At 36.8% G+C, this 21,229-nt stretch overlaps 1 protein-coding gene across 4 annotated transcripts in view; it reads right to left on the bottom strand.

Annotated features, from left to right (window-relative positions):
* The window catches only part of SYT6 (synaptotagmin 6), a 153,190-nt gene that overhangs the window by 61,118 nt on the left and 70,843 nt on the right, over nt 1-21,229 (bottom strand). For all 4 annotated transcript variants that reach the window (XR_015742748.1, XR_015742749.1, XM_087929298.1 and 1 more), the window contains exon 3: nt 18,891-19,449. Coding sequence is in view for 2 of the 4 variants with exons in the window: in XM_087929298.1 (XP_087785424.1) it covers nt 18,891-19,449 (559 nt within the window). In the remaining 2 variants the exon portion in view is untranslated. The remainder of the gene's footprint in view (nt 1-18,890; nt 19,450-21,229) is intronic.

Raw genomic sequence — 21,229 nt, 5'->3', positions numbered from 1 at the left:
CCAATTTTCCAATCACCTGAGGTAGAATGCTTTTACCATCAGCTTTCAAGTAATCCAACTAACACATTGGCAGTTTGAAAACTAGGACAAATTATCTCCACTTTTGATTGTTTAAACTTATAAATATAAATTGAATTTCACATTTGCATGTGTGTATGTGTGAATCTCAGGTCAGGAACAGATAGATTTTAATTGAGAAATCTGTATGAAATCACTAAGAGTTAACACTAACTTGATCTCTCTCTCTCTCTCCCTCCCTCCTCCCTCCCCCATTTAAAAAGCATATAAAATGTATAAAAACTATAATGAAAGCATATAAATATTACATAAATATGAAGCATGGGTTCAGTGAAAAGTATGGTAATACTTCCACTTCCATAACTTTAGCTTAAATAGGAATATTCCAACAAACAAAACATGAAACTGATCCTTGAAAGAGGGCTTTTCTGTTACCTGTATTTACCTCAGGTAACACCATGATTACCTCCATGTAATCACTATCATTTGCCATTTTGGAAAAAGGTGGAAGTGGCATAGATTCAAATCTAGACAGTGTAGTGGATGGGTAAGACAATGAAATCCAAGTTCTCAACTACTTCTTGGATGGTTTAAAGACACAAAATTTACATTGCCATGTTGGTGCAACATTTCAATTTGCTTCTCAATTCTGCCCAATTATTGTTTCAAAGTATTGAATATTATAAGTAGCTTGTGTTTCATCAGCAATCATGAAGTTATGAAGAAATCCCTTCACTTCATGTTCACAACATGATAACAATTGTTGGCAAATTTCAGCTCTTGAAGCTTTCATCTCTGCCAACAGCATGCGAGGAACCTGTTTTGCACAAACCTTCTGATATTGAAAAACATCAGTAATGTGACCCATACATTCCTGTGAAATGCTAATGCTGACAGCAATTTCCCTCTGAGAGATCCATTGATTGTCCCTGATCAATTCATCAACCTTTCTCATATAAAAATGTTTGGTAGTTGTCACAACTTGCCCACATCATTCTTGATTATATGAATCTGTTCTTTTGGTTCATCACCTTTAAATTTTTGGCCCAATTATGCATATTACTTACATCAATACTGTCATAACAATATGAATTTGGCATTTAGTTTCAATTGGGTCCTTCAGCAGTCAAAAAATTCAATTACAGTGCATTTCTTAAAGCTTTCGGATGAATACTCAGATAAGCAACAATAAACAACAATAAGCAACCTTTTCTCAGGGCAACTTCCCACCAATTGAAAGAACAGATATTAAGAAACAGAGCTTCTAGCTTGTCAGTACTGCCATCTGTTGATGACTTCTAAATAGAGCATTATTTTTCATTCGGTCCATACGTGTGTACGTGCACATGGGTGTACATGTGTACATGCAAATGTTAAAGAAGCTAAAATGCAGAAATAAGCTATGGTTGATAAATGATAAGGAGAACAATCATGGCCTTCTTTTATGTTCAAAATGAAAGAAAGACAACACAATTCCTGCAAAAGGAAACAGGCAAAAAAGAGCTTTCAATTCTGATTTTGGTTCATCTTTTTCTGACAAAAGAATATGTCTTCCCTCAGGAAATTGTGAAGAGCAGAATAAAAGAGCATGTGGTGGCTTAAAGAAACTATTTCCTGCATTAAAGCTCCAGAGCAACATAAATTTCATTGCAGAATGTGAAAGGACATGCTGACAGCCCAGCTTAAGATGTATATATTGTCTTTGGATGGCCATTGGATAGAGGGGTGGCTTTTGTCCACATCTTCTCAAAGAGGAGCAATGAAATTCCAGCAGGCTACTGACCAAACTGACAATACTATGAAGCTTCTACAACAAATCACAGAGCACATGTGAATGATCAAGTTGCAATTCAGATGGTCAAGAAAAAGACTTGTCAACTAAACTTATCTCCCTTCCTTCCTTCCTTCCTTCCTTCCTTCCTTCCTTCCTGCCTGCCTGCCTGCCTGCCTGCCTGCCTGCCTGCCTGCCTGCCTGCCTGCCTGCCTTCCTTCCTTCCTTCCTTCCTGGGGGTGTGTGTCCAAAAAAGATAAGAAGGATAAGGGGTTTTGAGACATAAAATACACATTAATTTCAACAAAACCTCTGACAAAGCATTTCATGACATTCCAATTTATATTTTACTTAATTGAACTTGAGAGGGAGCATGATAATTAAATCAATACCCAATTAACTCAAAAAATATACTAAAAATGTGTAATTTCCTTACATACCGTAATTCTGCCTTCTTCTGGATATCAAGTAGAGTGTCATAATAGAAGAATATAGAATCTAGGATGGAATAACCTCTAATGCTTTTGATTTCCGCACGCATTGGGGTAGTATGATACTGGACTCCAGAAAGACTCTTTGGGGATGTGTTAGGACAAGTTACATTCCCCCCACTCCATTTCTTTTGTGTTTATGGTTCACCTTTCTTTTACTTTTATTTACTTTCCTTTAAATTTGTATTATTTTTACTTTGTAAAAACTTCTTTAATAAAAATTAATTAAAAAAGGATACACAAATATAAGAGGCGAGGTACCTACTTAATAACAGGTTTGCTCTAAGATCACGGTTCCTCTGTTCCAGCCCTTATCTTTGGAATGGACTCTGCAAAATTGAGGGTCCTAGAATCTTCATTATTTTTTAAAATATATTAAATTACATATTTTTTTCAGGCTCTAAGCAGTGTATTTAACTATTAATATTAATTATAAAATCTACTTATTTTATTTTCATTTCAGTTATCATATCACTGCCAATAAAATCCACTTTATTGTTCAGCCTCATTATCCAAACAGAATCTTAGATGATGCAGTGTGGTTTTCTCTCTCCAACTGGCCTGCTGGGATTTTCATCTGGATGTGTTCCCATTGCCTTAAATTAAATCTGGACAAGAGTGAACTTATTGTGTTTCACCCCGAGGGTTCTACTTTCTCTTATCCTCTTGCTTTTTTTTTTTAGGTTAACAATTGCTGGTATTTCCAGGGGTATGAGATTTGGGATTTCTTATTGATGAAAATTTAATTGATAAAACTACAAGAATCTATAACTTTCACCTTCAGACTGGCTGAGGTGGTTAAGCAGTTGCTATTGAGGTGGCTAAGCAGTTCATACCTACTGATGTCTCAGTGAATTATTACAGCACTTTGTTGACTGGTGTTCCTGATCCTATTTTCTGCCCTTTGATTTAGGTCCAGAATAGTGGTTTAAACATGGCCCTGAGTCTTTCCTTATTCATCTCTCTTTCTTCTTCCCATTGGTTCCTACAGTGACTGAGTCTCTGGCAATGTTAGAAGTTTAAATCTGTTAGTGCTTTCAAGTTATGTGTACAAGAATGCCAGGGGGATTAGAATATAGTGCCTGCTTTCTAATATATATTTCTCTGTGTGACTCGTTTCCTTCATATCAGTATGGTCATCTCATGCTTGAGAGTTTTCTCACTTCTAGATCTTAATTTTTAGAATCAATTCTCCATTGAAATATGTTTTACGACTGATCTCCTGAAGTTTGAAAACTCTCTTAAATGATTGTTTTTTTTCAGGGCCCATATGAAGCTGGAAGAATGTTTCTTTTCAGAAGCAGTACTGGATTGAAATTATGATAGTACCGAGATCTTCCCCCTCCCCCATTCAATCGTATCTGATTTTTAGAGACTGCCTGAACAAAACCCTGCAGTTGCAAAGGTTAAATTCACTATTAGGTGGTGGTAGTGATGATGATGGTTTTGGTGTCTTCAAGTCAACCTTAACTCCTAGCAACTCCCTAGACAAGGTTCTAAGTTTTCAAACCCCTCAGTGATTTGCCATTGCCTGGTTCCAAGGGCTGAAAGAAGGTAGCTGGCCTAAGATCACCCAACTGGCTTTGTATCTAATGCAGGACTAGTCTTTCAGGTTTTTAGCTGATTCCTTAAATGGCTACACCAACTGGCACTCTTTATTATAGTCACGGTTGAAAATCACGCTTATGTTGTGATAGAACTTTTATTGTTTGAGATTTCTTATGTATAAGTGTATACTACATCAAAATATTCTGCCAATTCAAATTTCATCTGTTTTTAATGTTTCAACTTTTAAAAAGTTTTTTTTATTCTAACACAATGAAGAGATGTTAATAGCTGGTGGTATAACAAACAAATGGAAATATCATCTTGGAATGGTAGATGATTACAAATCAACAATGAGTCAACAGTGTGATCTGGATGCAAAAAGGCTGTATTAAATGTTAGGCTGAGCTGAGCATGACTAGTGTCTGAATCATGGTTAGTAATGCCACTTTATCCTGTATTGTCACATTAGGTCTCCAGTTCTGCATCCAGTCATATTTTAAGGCTACCTTTAACATACTTTAAGACAAACTGAATGTGATTCAGAGAAGTCAGAGCAGATGATCAAAGGATTAAAAGCTAAGCTCTATGATGTGAAAAGAGAGTAAAGTATCCAGGAATGTTTAGCCTTGAGAAGAGAAGACTGTCGGGGCACATGATAGCACACTTTAACTATTTGAAGGGATGTCAGGCAGAAAAAGGTCAAGACTTGTTCTTTATTACTCCAGAGAGCAAGACATGGAATAATGGATTTAGGTCATAGGCCATCAGATTTGGACTGAATTTTAAGAAAGAGGAACAATCAATACAATTGCTGAGAGATATATCGCTTTATTGAAAGTGTTCTAGTACTAGCTAAATAGCCATATGTCAGGGCTGCTTCAGTCTGAGTTTTTGCCTTGAGCAAAGACAAAATGGCTTTAAATTTCAATTTCTATCAGCTTTCAGAATGATAGAAGTATCAATTTCTAATACTATGAATGTTTCCCCAAAGATTGCAGATATTGCTGCCCTTTATTGGACATCATGACTTTTATTTATTTGGATGTACATTCCCATGTAAAAAAAAGTCTGTTGCCGTGATGATGGGAACTTACTCCTTTTTCCACTCCCCCATTTTCTTTCACTTCAAGTTAAGAGCTTCAGTCACTATGGGAAGCTCAGATATCATGAAGTTTGCTTTGTTATTCTTATTAGGTATAAACACAGAAAGAAGGAAGTGGCTCATGCAGTAAAGCAATTGGAATCCACATAAAAATAAAATTCCTAGAAACGCAAAGACTGCATTGAAATTCATACATTATTAATGTTAAAGGTTTAGAACAGGGTGGGGGAGGAGGGGAGAAGCTGCCATGAATTTCACTGGAAACAACTTGTAAATTTCACAATAGTGCAAATACAAACATGCAATAAAACCTAGCACCATTTGTCATTGCCTGATCAAATATCCACATGCCTACAGAAAAAGTGTCTGAAAAAGATGTTCCCCTGAACCTTATGTATGAATGCTAAAATGCATCGTAGACATTTATGAAAATTGAAATTGGGTGATTTGTTTTTTTAAATGAAATATTTAAATTTATAATAAATACACTGCTCAAAAAAATAAAGGGAACACAAAAATAAGACATCCTAGATCTGAATGAATGAAATATTCTTATTAAAAACTTTGTTCATTACATAGTTGAATGTGCTGACAACAAAATCACACAAAAATTATCAATGGAAATCAGATTTAGCAACCCATGGAGGTCTGGATTTGGAGTTACATTCAAAATTAAAGTGGAAAAAAACACCACAGGCTGATCCAACTTTGATGGAATGTCCTTAAAACAAGTCAAAATGAGGCTCAGTAGTGTGTGTGGCCTCCACGTGCCTGTATGACCTCCCTACAATGCCTGGGCATGCTCTTGATGAGGTGGGGATGTCTTGCTAACTGCCTATGCTTTCCACCTGTTGTCTATTCCATTTGCATAACAGCATGTGAAATTGATTGTCAATCAGTGTTGCTACCTAAGTAGACAGTTTGATTTCACAGAAGTGTGATTGACTTGGAGTTACATCGTGTTGTTTAAGTGTTCCCTTTATTTTTTTGAGCAGTGTATATATTTGAAACACTGCAAATATAAATGGTTAGCATTCATTATTAATTAAACCACAGTAAGGATGGGCGGAGACAGATTGAAATACTACTTAGCTGTTCCATTTCATAAGCCTGCCATGATTGTTAGCAATATATGTATTCAAAGCAGCCTCAGCATTCTTGAAGAAAGCACTTCTTGACTAGCAAGGAGTTAACCTTGCTTCTATTTCTCTCAGTTCTGTATCCTCATGAATCATAAACAAGCTCATAACAAACTTTCCAGGACATTTCAGCCTAACAGCCACAGTCTTATTGCCAATATTCAGTAATGTGATAAGGGAAAGCAGCAGCATTACTCAATATTTTTAGTGCCCATTCTTTGTACTTGCTGATGAGTCCCCAAGGAGCTGTGATGCCTAGTTTCAATGAATATTAAAGTATCTTTAGAGATATACATTAAAGTATCTGAGAGACTCTGTGCATATCATTTGGAGCCTTTGCAATTTCTGGGTCCTACATGAATTCCAGCTAATCCTATTTGGCAAGATGGAGCCATCAGATAGCTTAGAAATAATAGTTGTTTTAGAGACAAGCTGCAGGTTGTCTCTGAGATAGAATGTGAATGTAAAATATTGCAGCATAAGCACTTAAGGAACACAAAAACATGTTGATTGTTCCTGTTTCAGATCCTTCATGAGATGAACATTATCTGTACTGAAGCAGCTGAGCCAGCATTTGGCTTAAGCTTTCTGTCTTCCCCTCAATATTTATATCACTACAATATAACAGCACTTTGAACACTCTGCTAAATAGGCTATCTGTGATTACACTTCTGCATTAGTTATATTTTGGAAGAACTACTTATTACTGTAATATCCACAGACTCAGAAGATGATAAAAAGCTGATGCTGTACACATTCATTTTTGTGGCTGTTCCTGTTCCATTATTAATAAAGTAGAATATACACATTTACTCCTTTATCTGGTGCTTCACAGCTGAGCTTGGGCTTACTTAATTGCTGAAATGGGAGTAGAAGATAAGTATCATGTTTTTATTCTTGACTACAGGCTCAATTCTATGGCAACTGATAAAGAGAGGTATGGTGGAGCAGCAGGGATCATCCAGTGCCAATCCTAAACATGAGTAGTTAAAATACCATAGAGTTGAGTACAAAGAGCTACAAAAAGGCAAATGTAGCATGACAATAAAAATGCAGCTGTAGCAACTCTTTGTTGTTTACTTGTTCTTCTTACTAATACAGACACAAAAAATGCCAGCTATCACTCTGTTGTTTAGTATTCAGCCAATGTCAAGAGAGTGAGGGCAATGAAATGTATTCTGTAATAATGTGCAGTGTGTTACATTAGGCTGTACATCAGCTTTTACCAGCCTGGTAAATGTGTGTCTCCCTGACTCCATTACCATAGTAAGAGACTATCATGTTTACTGATCAGATCGTGAAATCCGTAGAGGAGGTGGTGTTGCTATCTTCTATAAAACGTCCCTACATCTAGAAAACATTCAAGTTACCCAGGAGCTTGCTATTTCTGAGACCATCGTCTGTGAACTGTCCTTAAATATCACATTTTGGTTCTTACTATGTTACAGAGCCCCTGATTATGACATCGAACATACAAACAAGCTAAATACACTACTAACATGGGTAGCATCCTGCCCACATGCTTTTATCTTTCTTGGTGACTTCAATCTACCTCATATTAACTGGACCCTTAATGAATGTACAACTAAACCCACACATGCAACTTTCTACAATGCAGTAACAAATCTGGGACTAGAATAACTAGTAACCAACAACACTAGACTTAACAACTGCCTCGATCTCATCTTCTGCAATAGTTTGAATTTAATTTATGGAATACAAACTAAAGAACCCTTTTCCAACAGTGACCACAACATGATTGACTTTTGTCTCAACATACGTCCACGCAAAAATCATCACAATAATGGAATCCCCAATTATAACTTCAAAAAGGCAACTATGATCTTATAAACAGCGATCTCTTATCCCTTGATTGGCAGTCTCTATTTACTGGATGCAATACTGTTGAAGACCATTACAACATATTTTTACTTGAAGTCAAAAGAGTCATCAAACTATATGTACCATTAACACCTCCCAAAACCAGAAAAAACAAATTACCCAAAACAATAAGGAAGCTTCAATCCAAAAAGAAATCACTTTGGCAGAAAAACAAATCTGGTCACGTTGCCAACTTCAAAAGTCAGTACAAAAATTTATGCTACCAGATAAAAACTGAATGCACCAATTATCATATTAAACAAGAAGGAAACCTTCTATGCACCAATTCCATCCGTACTTTCTACAATTTTGTAAACAACAAACTAAAAGACTCAAGGTCCATCCCAGCCCTGAAAGGGCCTAATGGTAAAGATTGCAATGAAGACACCATTAAAGCCAACATCTTTAACACATTCTTTGGCTCAGTATTTGTAAACAGCAATGGATCATGCCCAGTATTTCCTAGGCGAACCACAGAAAACTACAATGATCTAATACATATCGATTTTACACAAGACAATGTTGAAAAATCACTACGCAATCTAAAACCATGTCTATTTATTGGACCAGATGGAATATGTGCCTACTTCTTAAAAAAGCTATTCACTGCCATAGCCGAACCTCTAAGCATAATCTTTGAAAAATCTTTCAGGACCAGCTCCTTGCCAAAACTATGGTCACAAGTCACGGTCATCTCCATCTTCAAAAAGGGAAACCCCAGCCTAGCTGAAAATTACAGGCCAATTTCTTTATGCTGCATCACCTGTAAAGTCATGGAATAAATTATTAACCAATCCATCATCCTCCACTTAGAAACAAACAACCTATTCTCTAATAAACAATTTGGTTTTAGAGAAAAACTATCATGTAATCTGCAACTCTTACACTGAAAAAACATATGGACTACACAACTCTATCAGGGCAAAGCAATAGATGCAATCTAGATAGACTTCTGTAAAGCCTTTGATTCAGCGGTACATGACAAACTACTCCTAAAACTAAAATCTTACAGTATCTCTGGACACCTGCATAACTGGATAGAAGCATACCTGTCAAACAGACAACAAATGGTCAAAATTGGGAGTGTCCTATCAAATTCTGTACCTGTCAACAGTGGTGTCCCCCAAGGCAGTGTTCTAGGACCAACTCTCTTCATACTCCACATAAATTACCTCTGTGATCATATCAAGCGCAACTGCATTCTCTTCGCTGATGATGTAAAGCTATTCAACACCACAGACAATACTGCTACCCTTCACAAAGACCTTGACTATGTATCAGAATGGTCAAACAAATGGCAACTTCAAATCTCAACAAATAAATGCTCTGTCCTACATATTGGCAAAAAAAAAATCAGAAAATAAAATATAGGCTGAATAGTCAAGACCTTGTTGACGATCCAAACTCTGTCAAGGATCTTGGAATACTCACTCATCTCAAATGACCTAAGTGCTAGAGCCCACTGTAATTACATAGCCAAAAAGGTGTTAAGAGTTGTTAACCTAATCTTACATAGCTTTTTCTCTGGTAATATCACACTAATAACTAGAGCATACAAAACATTTGCTAGACCAATACTCAAATACAGCTCATCAGTCTGGAACCCACATTATGTATCTGATATTAACACAGTTGAGAAAGTCTGGGAATATTTCACAAGAAGAGTTCTCCACTCCTCCACTCGTTGCAGAATACCATATGCCACCAGACTTGAAATTCTAGACCCAGAAAACCTAGAACTACGCTGCCTTTAGTCCGATCTAAGTATATATAAAATCATACATCGCAATGTCCTACCTGTCAATTAATGCTTCAGCTTCAACCATAACAATAAAAGAGCAAACAATAGATACAAACTCAAGGTAAACAGCACCAAACTTGATTGCAGGAAATGCAACTTCAGCAACAGATTGGTCTACCTGACTCTGTGATTTCTTCCCCAAACCCCAAAAACTTTAACCTTAGACTGTCTACCATTGATCTCACCCCTTTCCTAAGAGGTCTGCAGGCAGTGTGCATAAGCTCACCAACATGCCTACCATCCCTGTCCTATTGTTTCTTTTATATATATATATTATTTTTCTTATATGTATCCATGTATTCATTACTATGTTATACCTATTATTTTGTAAGCAGTTGACAAATAAAATATAAATAAATAAATAAATAAATAAATAAATAAATAAATAAATAAAAACATTAGCCATACTGGGTGGGAATTCTGAGTGATGAACTTCAGAACAGTGAGAGAGCAAAGCTGTTGGAAATTGATTTTTAACTATTACCCAATTCACATCTACTTCCATCCAACAATAGTGAGAAAGGGAGAGCCACAGTTCCCATTAGCCAATTCTATTCCATAACAACCTATTGTGAAATAAGCAATTCAAATAGTTAATAGTCTTATCTTATCTGCTCTATATCTGAGTTTAACCATTACAGATTTGTTATCAGTGCTGCACAAATATATATGAATTGGGTACAGATAGTCCTCCTCAACTGACACAATGACCATTCAGAGTAACAACGGCACTGAAAAAAGTGACTTATCACCATTTTTCACATGATCATTGTGGCATCCCAGTGATCAAAATTTCAGCGCTTGGTAACTGTCTCATGTTTATGATAGTTGCAGTGTCCTAGGGTCATGTGATCACCTTTTGAAATTTTCTGATGAGCATAATCAATGGACAAGCCAGATTCCCTTAATGTCTATGGAGATTCTTAGTCATCCAGGTCATGATTGTCCCAAAGGTGATTTTTTTCAAGAGGCAACTGGACTTTCTGGTTTTTCTTTGAAGACATTTCACTTCTCATCTAAGAAGCTTCTTCAGCTCGCAATTCAGGTTTACTTAATAACCATGTTACTAATTTAACTATTGCAATGATTCACTTAACAACTGTGGCAAGAAAGGTTGTGAGATGGGACAAAACTCACTTAGAAGATGTCTTGCTTAGTAACAGAAATTTTGGGTTCAATTGCAGTCATAAATTAGGACTATCTGTATCCTGCAGGTAAACTCCTAGGATTGTACTGTCAAAAAGTTATATTTAAAAAAATCAGAAATTTGTCTAGGTGTTGTTGAAATATGGTATCAAATCATCAACTCTGTGATGCTTTCTGGATTATACTTATCAAAATGAATTGAAGGGGCCGTAAATGAAATAAGGCTCATTTATCATATTTTGGAAAAAAATGAAATCATGTGCACTGCCCCCTAGAATGTGAAGTTCTAGTACAGCTCATTAAATCAAGAGCTTAAAATTACCTCACTGCAGTACTGACCATTAAGCACAGCCAATAAGAAAGAGTATTGAAAGTGCAATTGAAAGTTGTAATTTGTAATATCTGGTAGTTCACAAGTTCTCCATCCCTGATTTAAAAGTCAGTTCCCAAATTTGTTACATCATTTGTGTCATGGCATGTTGTAAATTTGAGACATAATTGATGCTAGTCATCCTATGAGGCCATGTATTTTTTTAAAAAATAAAAGGATGTAACTGAAAAAATAGAGCTCAGTATTAAATTACTACATTTAGGGACCTAATATGGTAAACATAAAAATTGCCCTGTAGCTCACAAAGTAGCTCACAAATTGGTCATTTATCTAATATGCAGGGTTAATTGAAGTTAGATTGGAACTGGAAAATATCAGCTTAAAAAAAAAAAAGACCAACAGATGGAATGTATAGTTGGAAAAAAGCTATCAGAATGAATATCTCTATCCTTTTTATACCTGTCCACGGCTTTTTCTTATGTATCTTTTGTGTTTGCTACAAACCTCTCTTCTTACATTTTACAAGAATGTGGGAGGGGGAGTAAGGTGACTTTATAGAAAATATCCATTGATCTTTCTGAATTTCAGACAGGTCTAAACACATTGTCTTTCCCTAAAATGTTACCAATTTCTTATTTGAATGTAAGCTTCCCAATGTATAGGCACAATGAGAAGAAGAGTATAGCTTTTAAAAAGGAATTTTTCATTGGTGAGATGAAGATGGGTTGATTCTAATGGATCAATAAAAGGATAACTCTGAATGCAGATATTACATAAATGAGCATCATTTTTTTCCAGTGTGACTCATTAATAGTTTTTTAAAAGCATGGCAGTTTCAGAATTTCTGCTAGAATTTCAAGAGCTGAAGGGAGAGTGTTACAACTCACAAACCAAATATTGATTTCACTGTTGATGGCAAGTCAATGCTTTAGTAGCCACTCCATTATACCCGAAAGCAAGTGATTAGATACCAGCAGTGGGGTCCTACCTGTTCCACTACCAGTTCCATGATTGCACGTACACCTAACGCATGCGTGCAGCTTTCCACACTCCAGCTGAGGCCTGCAGTGCCAATCAGCTGAGAGGATAAAGAAGAGAAAAGCGCAGGGGTGGTAGGAGAGCCAATCCTGCACTTTTCTCTTCTTTCTCTGATGTCGGAGGCTTTCTTCCCTCCTCTCAGCTGATCGTTGAGAGGCCAAACCGGTCTGAACTGGTCGCATACCACCACTGTTAGATACCATTATCTATTGCTAGTACTTTTATACTGCTAAACCATATCCTATAGTGTAATTATACACTATAACAAACATCAAAATTGTGAATGTCAAATTATGAAATAGCCATAAAATGTAGCATAGTTCTAATATTGTTAGACAACATTTTGGTATTTTTATGAAACTACCAAGTTGTCAACATCTTGCAAAAACTACCATTTGGCTCAATCAAGGCACAGCCAACCCTATACTGTATGGTAAGCAGGATGACTTTCTGAAGGATAACTGGAAACTTTCAAAACAGACAATAACATCTAAACATGCAATATTGGCTTATTCTGGTCCATACAGGGTAGTTGTCTATTCTCAGAAATTGAAGAAAAATTGCTAGGAAACAAATCGATCAGAAGTAGAATTAAGTTTTAAAGATTTTCTCCTCTGGAGAGGTTGCATAAGCAGCTAGTGTGACATATTCTAAGCAGCTTTCCACACTTAGGACGTTGAATAAGCTAAACTTATTATAAACAATTTATTCTGTCATAGTTTTATCCTAATTGATTTATTCCAAGTTATCCAAATGACCAGTTGAATGAAGAAACATGGAATAAGATCTGATTAAACTGGCAACCAAGCCAGCAGACTTCAGGAAAAGTTTGCTTGCTATAACCTGGAAGTATTTATCACAGTAAAATCTGGTGATTTAACTTTGCAAGAAAACAAAGGCCTGCACACAATATCTGATTATCTGAAGAAATTATGACAGTAGAAGGGAAAGAGCATTTTAAAATATTCCTTCGTGAATATTGGTGATGCAAGATTAATGTTCATTTGTCTTTTTGTTTGGGACTCTCTTAAGTATTCATTATCCTATATCTTTACATGTTCCAGAAATGTCACACCCAATGATATGTATGAAATATCTGTAATTTCTGGTACCTCTTAGAGATATCACTATGCTGGCATTTTTTCCTAAATGCAATTGTTGCTAGGTGAGCACCACTTAATTAATGAGTGTAATATCTTCTGTGTTTATAACACAATCAAGTGCCATATGCTAATACATAGGGTTGCAACAGCAGGAAAACTAGGCTGAGTTTAATCACATGTGCTTTATCATTCATACTGACATCCCAGGCTGTTGCCTTTTTAAAAGTCTATGCTATGAAGATGCACAGAAGTGCAGTTTTAAAATAAAGATGTATAACCTGGTTGCTACATAACTACCAAATGGAGTTCTCTTTCTACCTGGCTGACGTCAAAAGAAATGAAATGATTGTATAGTTTTGAAATTGGCATCATTAATAAAAGTTTTAAGGTCATTAGATGTAACACATTTGGTGCACCCAAAATTGTTTTTGCAATTGTTATTGTCATTGCAAGAAATGATATTAATATAAAAAGTTGTAATGACAACTTTTGGTAGTCATTGTTTTAATGGAATAAAGGCACCAGTAGAATGGAATGATGCCATGTGCTGTATTAAAGACTTTAGGGCAATGTATCCTGATGGTACAGGCCCTTTAGTGCTCTTTTTCATCTCTATGAGGCTAGTCTCTAGCAAGAATTTGCTGCTTATGCCTGTTATGTATTTTTCTCCAAATTCATTGTGCAGACTGACATTGGGGAAAAACTACGTCAGGATGTTAAACATTTTCTCTTAAATAAGCATGGGTTCAAAACTAATGCCTTTTATTTTAAATATAGGATTCCTAATAACATAGGCAGTTATGGAAAAACAGCAGAGGTTAGGCAGGGAAAATAACTTTTAAAATGGAGAAAGTTTTTGAAGTACTAATTATAGCTCCAAAACCAGTAAGGAAACGACTATACCAAATTCAATATAAACAGGGTTGGAATTGGAATCTGACCGATGTAACTACCAGTTCGGTGATTTTATATTTTGCTGCGCACGCGTGTATATCAACGTCATCTAGCTGCCTGGACAGCTAAGCAGTGCTGCGTGCAAATGCGCAGCAGTTGGAAAAGCCCTTTTTTCCTGCTTTTTCAACCACAACTGTGTCGCGCAAAGCAGCTGGGGTTGAAAACGCAGGAAATAAAGGTCAGGTAAGAGCCCAGGCGGGCGGGTGGGCCAAAACAGCAGCAGACATAGGACCGGTTCTATGTATGCTCTCTGTTTGCTGCTTTTCAGAGCAACCAGTTCTATAGAAGTGCACAGAACCGGTAGAATCCCACCCCTGAATATAAATGAATATTATGGTCACAGCTGACCTTTATCATCAAGCCTATCTAGATAAATAGTAACTGGAAAGAATGAATATGTCAATTCAGTCCATCAGAAAATTTTTTATCCCAGAAGACTTTACTCATTGAAACAACATGGTGAATATAGTATATTCAGGTGAATATATATATATATATATTCACCTTACATTATTCAAATTGCAATGATCATAGCTCTCTCTAGCACTGTGATGGCAAACCTATGGCACACGTGCTGGAAGTGGCATGCAGAGCCACTTCTGCTGGCACATGAGAGATCGCCCGGAAGAGCTCCACTGCGCATGCGCATGTGCCTCCTGCCAGCCAGCTGATTGTTGGGTATGTGCCGCACATGCGCGGGGAGAGAAGTGCGCATGGGAGATGCACACCAGAGATGGTATTCAGCAGGTTCTGACCAGTTCTGGAGAACCAGTAGCGGAAATTTTGAGTAGTTTGGAATACCACCTCTGACTGGCCCCACCCCCATCTATTCTCTGCCTCCAGAGTCCCAGCTGATTGGCTGGATCTTCTTTTGTTGCCCTGCACAGGAAAATGGAGCTGGAAAGCAGGTTAGTGGAGTGGGGAGGGAATGGAGAGTTTACAGTATTCTTCCCCTGGAGTAGGGTGGAATAGAGATGTTACAGTATCCTTCCCCTTCCACGCCCACCAAGCCATGCCCACCAAGCCACACCCACAGAACCTGTAGTAAAAAAATTTGAATCCCACCATTGATTCACACGCATGTGCAGATAAACACTTAGGTCAGGAAGAAGCCTTATTATTGTAGCTGGGAATCAACAGAAATTGGAGCAATATTCAAATATGTGGACTGTGTTGCATACCTACATAAGCAGGATCGGGATATTTGTTTCTTTGGTAGTGGGTTTCTTGGTTTAAAAATTATATCCATGCATTAGGAAAAATTTACAGAATTATTGCCTTCTTGCCAGAATGAATTATTGGCAGGAGAGCTCTAACTGGTGCAAAGAAAGTGGTTTAAACCATTCATGTGGCCTCAGTTGCTAATCTCTGTTTAGCCACACAAATAATATATTAATTACATATTTTCATTCAGCAATTATCAATCACAATCTCTTCTTCTATAGTATTACCATAGTAATGTCTGATTACTTAATATTGTCAGCAATGAACTATACCAATGCCAACATAAAGTCTCAACATCAATTTGATACAGGTTAAGAATGTGATTTTTGGTCTCTAAATGCATGGAATATTTGAGAGAAAGATCAAAGATAATTTCAATGCAGAGATGCAAAGCCACAGAAGGGTAGAAATCTCCACAGATTCTTTCCCCCTAAGAAAATATTTTACTTCAGCTTATTTATGCCAATTTTCATCCTATAATGAACCCTAAAAAGACAGTTAAATTGGAGGTCTGGGATATGGCAATAAAACTATGTATTAGTCAGTACTATGCATTTCCATAGGTGGAAAGAAAATCATTTGGAAAGATCAATATAAGGGGAAATAATTTATTAAAAGAATGGTATAGAATAAAGATGAAAATTTGCTACAACACGTATAAGATTGTCCTTTTCAAAGTCATCTTGCTATGGGGGAAAAAAGCTTTTATATATCCATCCTTAAGTATTCAGTTGGTGTTACAAAACTTTTTCACAGGGGACAATATTTCTGCGTCAGCATTATGAAAAATTGGTTTTCACTTTCTTAGTCAGAGTAATATTCTCTAACTTGGAGTGATTCAGAACTTCATTAGGGGCAAGCACAAACATCGTTGGGTGAAGTCTAGCTAAGACATATTGCATATTTATGATGCCAATTAGAGACACGAGGCTATTCTCTGAAACTAAGCGAACTTGTAAAATTAGCTGCATCTGTATTGAAACTTTCTTTTTTCCTGAGCTGTTAGCAATCACTACAACATTACAACACTTGTTTGCTAACCTGTGTGACAGTTATACTAATAGAATGAAAAATGGTAAGATTTACATAGGAATAACGAGGCTCTATTCTTGGAACACAGCAATTGGCATGGTACTTCTGTAGCTTTAGAGCAGAAAGGGTTCATGGGGCAGGAATGTAAGAAAAGCCTTCAAGCGATATAGCTCTTCCACGACTAATTACATGCTCAGAATCTGGACAGATATGCTGCCACAGCATGATAATTTCCTTCCTCCTGAACTATTAAAATTTTCCCAGCCAGCCGACTTAAAGCTTGTCAATGTGTTTCCCAGGCTCAGCATCTCTCCAAGAGGAAAATCAATTGGCAAACGGTATCGCTTTATTTAATACAAATTTGGTTAAGCTCTATTAAAGAAGATTTGATAAGACACATTCACTTTAAAAATGTGGATTGTTTTCAAAGTCAGGCTTCAAAGCTTGACTTTGATCAGCTTCCTTCTAGGACAATATGTAAAGATTAGATAGAATAGTCTAGGTAAAGGCAGAAGAAAATCAAATGGTATTATTATGTTGAGGAAAGCAATTTATTTCTCTGTAATAGTTGAAATCCAAGAGAAGTAACAGGATTCCAGATTGTTTCTTAGGGTTACACTATAGAAAGATGGGAGACATGAAAGCAACAACTTCCTAAGACCAGGTTAGAGAAAGGAATAAAATGCTAGAGGTCAAAGCCAACAATCTGAATATTCTCAACACCACTCTATCAGTCTAGAACAGTTTGAATGTGTCTTATCTTCTATTCTAATGCAAAATGAATAAATATAACATTAAAGGTTTTGGAGTTTTATATTGATTTCTCCCTCATTATCATCTTTATTTCTCTGCTATGATGCCCATAAAAATATCCTTCTTGGTGCTGCTACTAGCTGTAGCAAGGAGGCCTCCAATAGGACCTTTCCTCTTCCCTAAATTAATAGTGGATTTGATGGGAATGAATATATTTGTGTATTTATCATCAGGTGTCTGGAGGTACAATTACTCCTGTCCAATAGATTGTGAACCTGATGAAAATTGGAGGAGTCCACTCTGACTAATATGAGAAGCTAATTTGACTCTGTGGGGGAGAAAGGGGGGATTCTATAATATTTCTTTTTCAGCAAAAGAAGTGCATTGCCAAAAAGAGGACAAAAGAAAGTAGATATCTGAATATAATTCATATCTTAAACCAGCTATTGTTATATGGTGAGTAGGTATTTCTTTATCACTTAGGAGATCTAGGTCCAATTCACTCCCATCTGTGGTTATTATTGGATGACTATAATCCAGTAATCTCAGCCCAATCTATCTCATATGTTGTTTGTTGTGAGGATATTATGAAGGGAGATCCCCATGGGAACTGACTTGAAAGCCTAGAGAAAAGGTGGAATATAAATCTAACAAACAAGTAAACAAAAATACAATATATTTTACTAGAATAAGGGTCTCTAGTCAGGTCTTAAAGATCCATTAAATAAAAGTAGGATCTTTAAATTAGACTTGGAATGGAAATCTTGAAAAATCTGTAAAGCAGGACATTGGACAACCCAACCAAAATCAAAATCAATCAGGATCACAGATTTGAGTAGGATTACATTCCCTATCCTGAATCAGGTAGCAGTTTAGGAGTCTTGAACCGTCTTTGTAACAGGACCTTCAGAAGTCAGCTAGGCATTAAGAGAACATTAGCAGAGCTCAGACTGGTCTTCAGAATTGTTTCCATTCTGAGAAAAAGGACTTGGCTCATGTGCCACATGCCTTAGTTTCTTCAAAATGAAACTGAAGTTCATGTCTTCTTATTGTTTACAGTTTTATTATTCTGCTTATACACAGCATCAGAATGTAACATTATAGAGTGTAATATTTCTATAAAAAAAACTAAATTGTCCGAATTATAGTGGTAAGTATAATGAGCCTCTCATTTATGTATTTGCTTTTAATCCAAAAAGTTATGAGAATGTAAAATACACACTGAACTCTAAAATCTGGATCCCAAGATAAACATGATATGTGCATTATCTCCATCATGTTGAAATAAATCTTGAGAAATCAGCTTCCATCACAAATAATAGTACAGATTATAAAATGTGTAAAACTTTCTAAATTATGCTAGCTTAGTGGAGAGCCCTTGACCGCTTAAACGTACTAATAGAAGAAAGGACAACAAAATATCAACCTCCCAAAAAACATCTGATCATCTTCCTCTAGCAAAATCTTACTAGTTTTGTGCAGAATAGAAGTACATGCAAACATTCACAATGGTGGTCTGCATTTGCTTTCTACATTACTAGTAACAATAGATACTCACAGTTGTAGCGTACTGAATATCCTTCCAGATGGAAGTCTCCCGAGAGAGATCCGAGGCTTCAAAGAGGTTCTCTAGGATCACCTCCCCAATCATGTCATGCCGGGAAAACCTGTCGAAGTCAAAGACACTGAGATGGAGCTTTCTATTGGTCAGCTCTTCATAGGGCACAGGAAACTGAAAGCATTCATCAAAGGTGGGATTGAGAGTTTTCCTGTGCACTCGTGTTTGGAACTTGCGCTTTCGGTCAGGCAAGAGGTAGATCTTAACATAGGGGTCAGAACTGCCACAGAGGTCCTTAGCAGGCAAGTCAAAAGCCTTGAGGATCCGCACAATCAAAGTCTCATTTTCATAGTCGTATTTCAAAGAAAAATTTATTTTCCCACAGTTTTTTTCAGCTTCTTTCTTGGGGTCCTCAGAGTCCACAGATTTCTGTTTGTACAGCTCAGGCTTGATCCGGCCAATGCAAGTGGGCTGCTCTGCTGCAAGTGGTAGATCTGTGCCATAGTCCACACTGGAAACATGCATCTGTCTGGGCAGATGCCTCTTGAAAGAAATGTGCCTGCAAGAGTTAAAACGAGAAGAACATATTGCATGTCTGGAAATAACTGACATTTGTTGTCTGACCCACTGTGAGAATATCAAATGGAACATAGACCATGCACAGACCAGAACTAGGGAGCCAACACTCTTCTCTTCTGAATGGCTCTGAAATGAGCCATTTTATCTCCTGGATAAAGAAAGATGAACTTTTGGTGTTAGTAAATGTCTATAGATTTATCCTACATGGATTCAAACTATTAAAATAATTATCATCCAAATAAAGCCTACAATGAACCAGAATGCTTGGAAAAAAATGTTTTAATTTCATCCATTCTCCCTATATAGTTTTAAATTTCAGTCCAGCAGTTGAATAACCTCTGGAGAGTTATATGTCCCCCGTTTACTTTTAAACAAAGGAGAAATCACTATACTTTTACCATATTTAAAAGATAATTTTTTTTAAATTAATTTTCAGGAAAGAGAATTTTACATTTTTTACAACTTATCTTAACAGAGGATTTATGTCCAAGAAAAACTACTATGATTGTAATCTCCTAGGGAAATGAAGCAGGTCATCATGTGTACCTTTTGCTCGCTAACTTACCCCACTAAACATGCTCCAGAGACCAGTGTGATTTATTAAATGTGCCATAATTTTTTTATCATGGAAGAAGGAGGAAGAAAGGGAAGGGATTATCATTTACATATATATATATATCCAGGGGCTCTTCCTCATCCTTCAGTTCTTGAATTGGCAGAAAAATATGATGACATAAATTGTGTTACCCCAATATTCAATACCTATTCTGTTTCAGTGCAACAGATGCTGTCCTTGGAGTTTAAGGGCAGACAAATTAAGGGCAGTAATTAGTGGATTCTCCTAGTTGTATTTTCTCTTCCACTTAATGCCACCTGCCAAGAAGAAAAGTAACTACTGTTTTTCTTTGGCAACTCAAGAGGTTCATGAGTTAATTAGGGCATCCATCAGAACCCTGACATTCTTAATATGTGACAAGGAAGATTTAAGTTCCTATAGGTGGTGTTTAAGATGGAGGTTTAAGACACCTTCAGCTTGCCCAAGTGACAGGTGAGTGGCACGAATGATGGAGTTATCCTGGTGGGGTTTTTGGGAAATTCCTCTCCTGCTTCATCTCATACCTTTCCTATCCTCCATTCACCTGTCAGTGATACTATTTTCTAATTCAGGTTTAGTACATTTTCAGAAGAGTAATAGAGCCTTATTCAAAAGTAGCCTGAATGAGAGGTCACTGGTGCTGCGAAGGTACTAATGCCAGGGGCATTGGATTATTTCCTCTCCACTTCCTTCAAAATAATAATACTGCTGCTAGCAAGTGGCTGTGATCAGCAACAGCTGTAAAATAATCAAAATGGCACTGCCCCCAAAGTAATGAAAACAGTAGAAACTTCAGCTTCATGAATTCCTTTGTGAGCAGAAGCAGTAGAAAAATAGTTCTGTCCTAATTTGAAATAAAACTAACAACACCCAGCTGGCAGAATGTGGCTCTCTTTCCTAATTAAATCCCACTCTTTCAAGAGAATGCTTAAAGCTGTATTTAACAAACAGGTCTAGCAGTAAACCTTGTGCTGTTCTCAAAGCACCAATCATGTATTACGTAGAGAGATGCTCCTGGGAAGCCAGGTGTCTGATCACTTTCTGCAGTCTGAGCTAAAATGGCCATTAGGCACTGCCCAGCAATTGGTAGAAAGAGAATGGGGCAAAACAATCTCAAGTGATCAACAGGAGCTGCACTAATTCAAACTGCTGACTTTGTAATCAT

The sequence above is a fragment of the Pseudonaja textilis genome, chromosome 3, assembly GCF_049901715.1.
Source record: "Pseudonaja textilis isolate UNSWEBS1 chromosome 3, rPseTex1.2, whole genome shotgun sequence".
In the NCBI taxonomy this organism is placed as follows: domain Eukaryota; kingdom Metazoa; phylum Chordata; class Lepidosauria; order Squamata; family Elapidae; genus Pseudonaja; species Pseudonaja textilis.
Note: the sequence above shows the minus strand (reverse complement) of the source record. Positions and strands in the feature narration are given on the sequence as shown.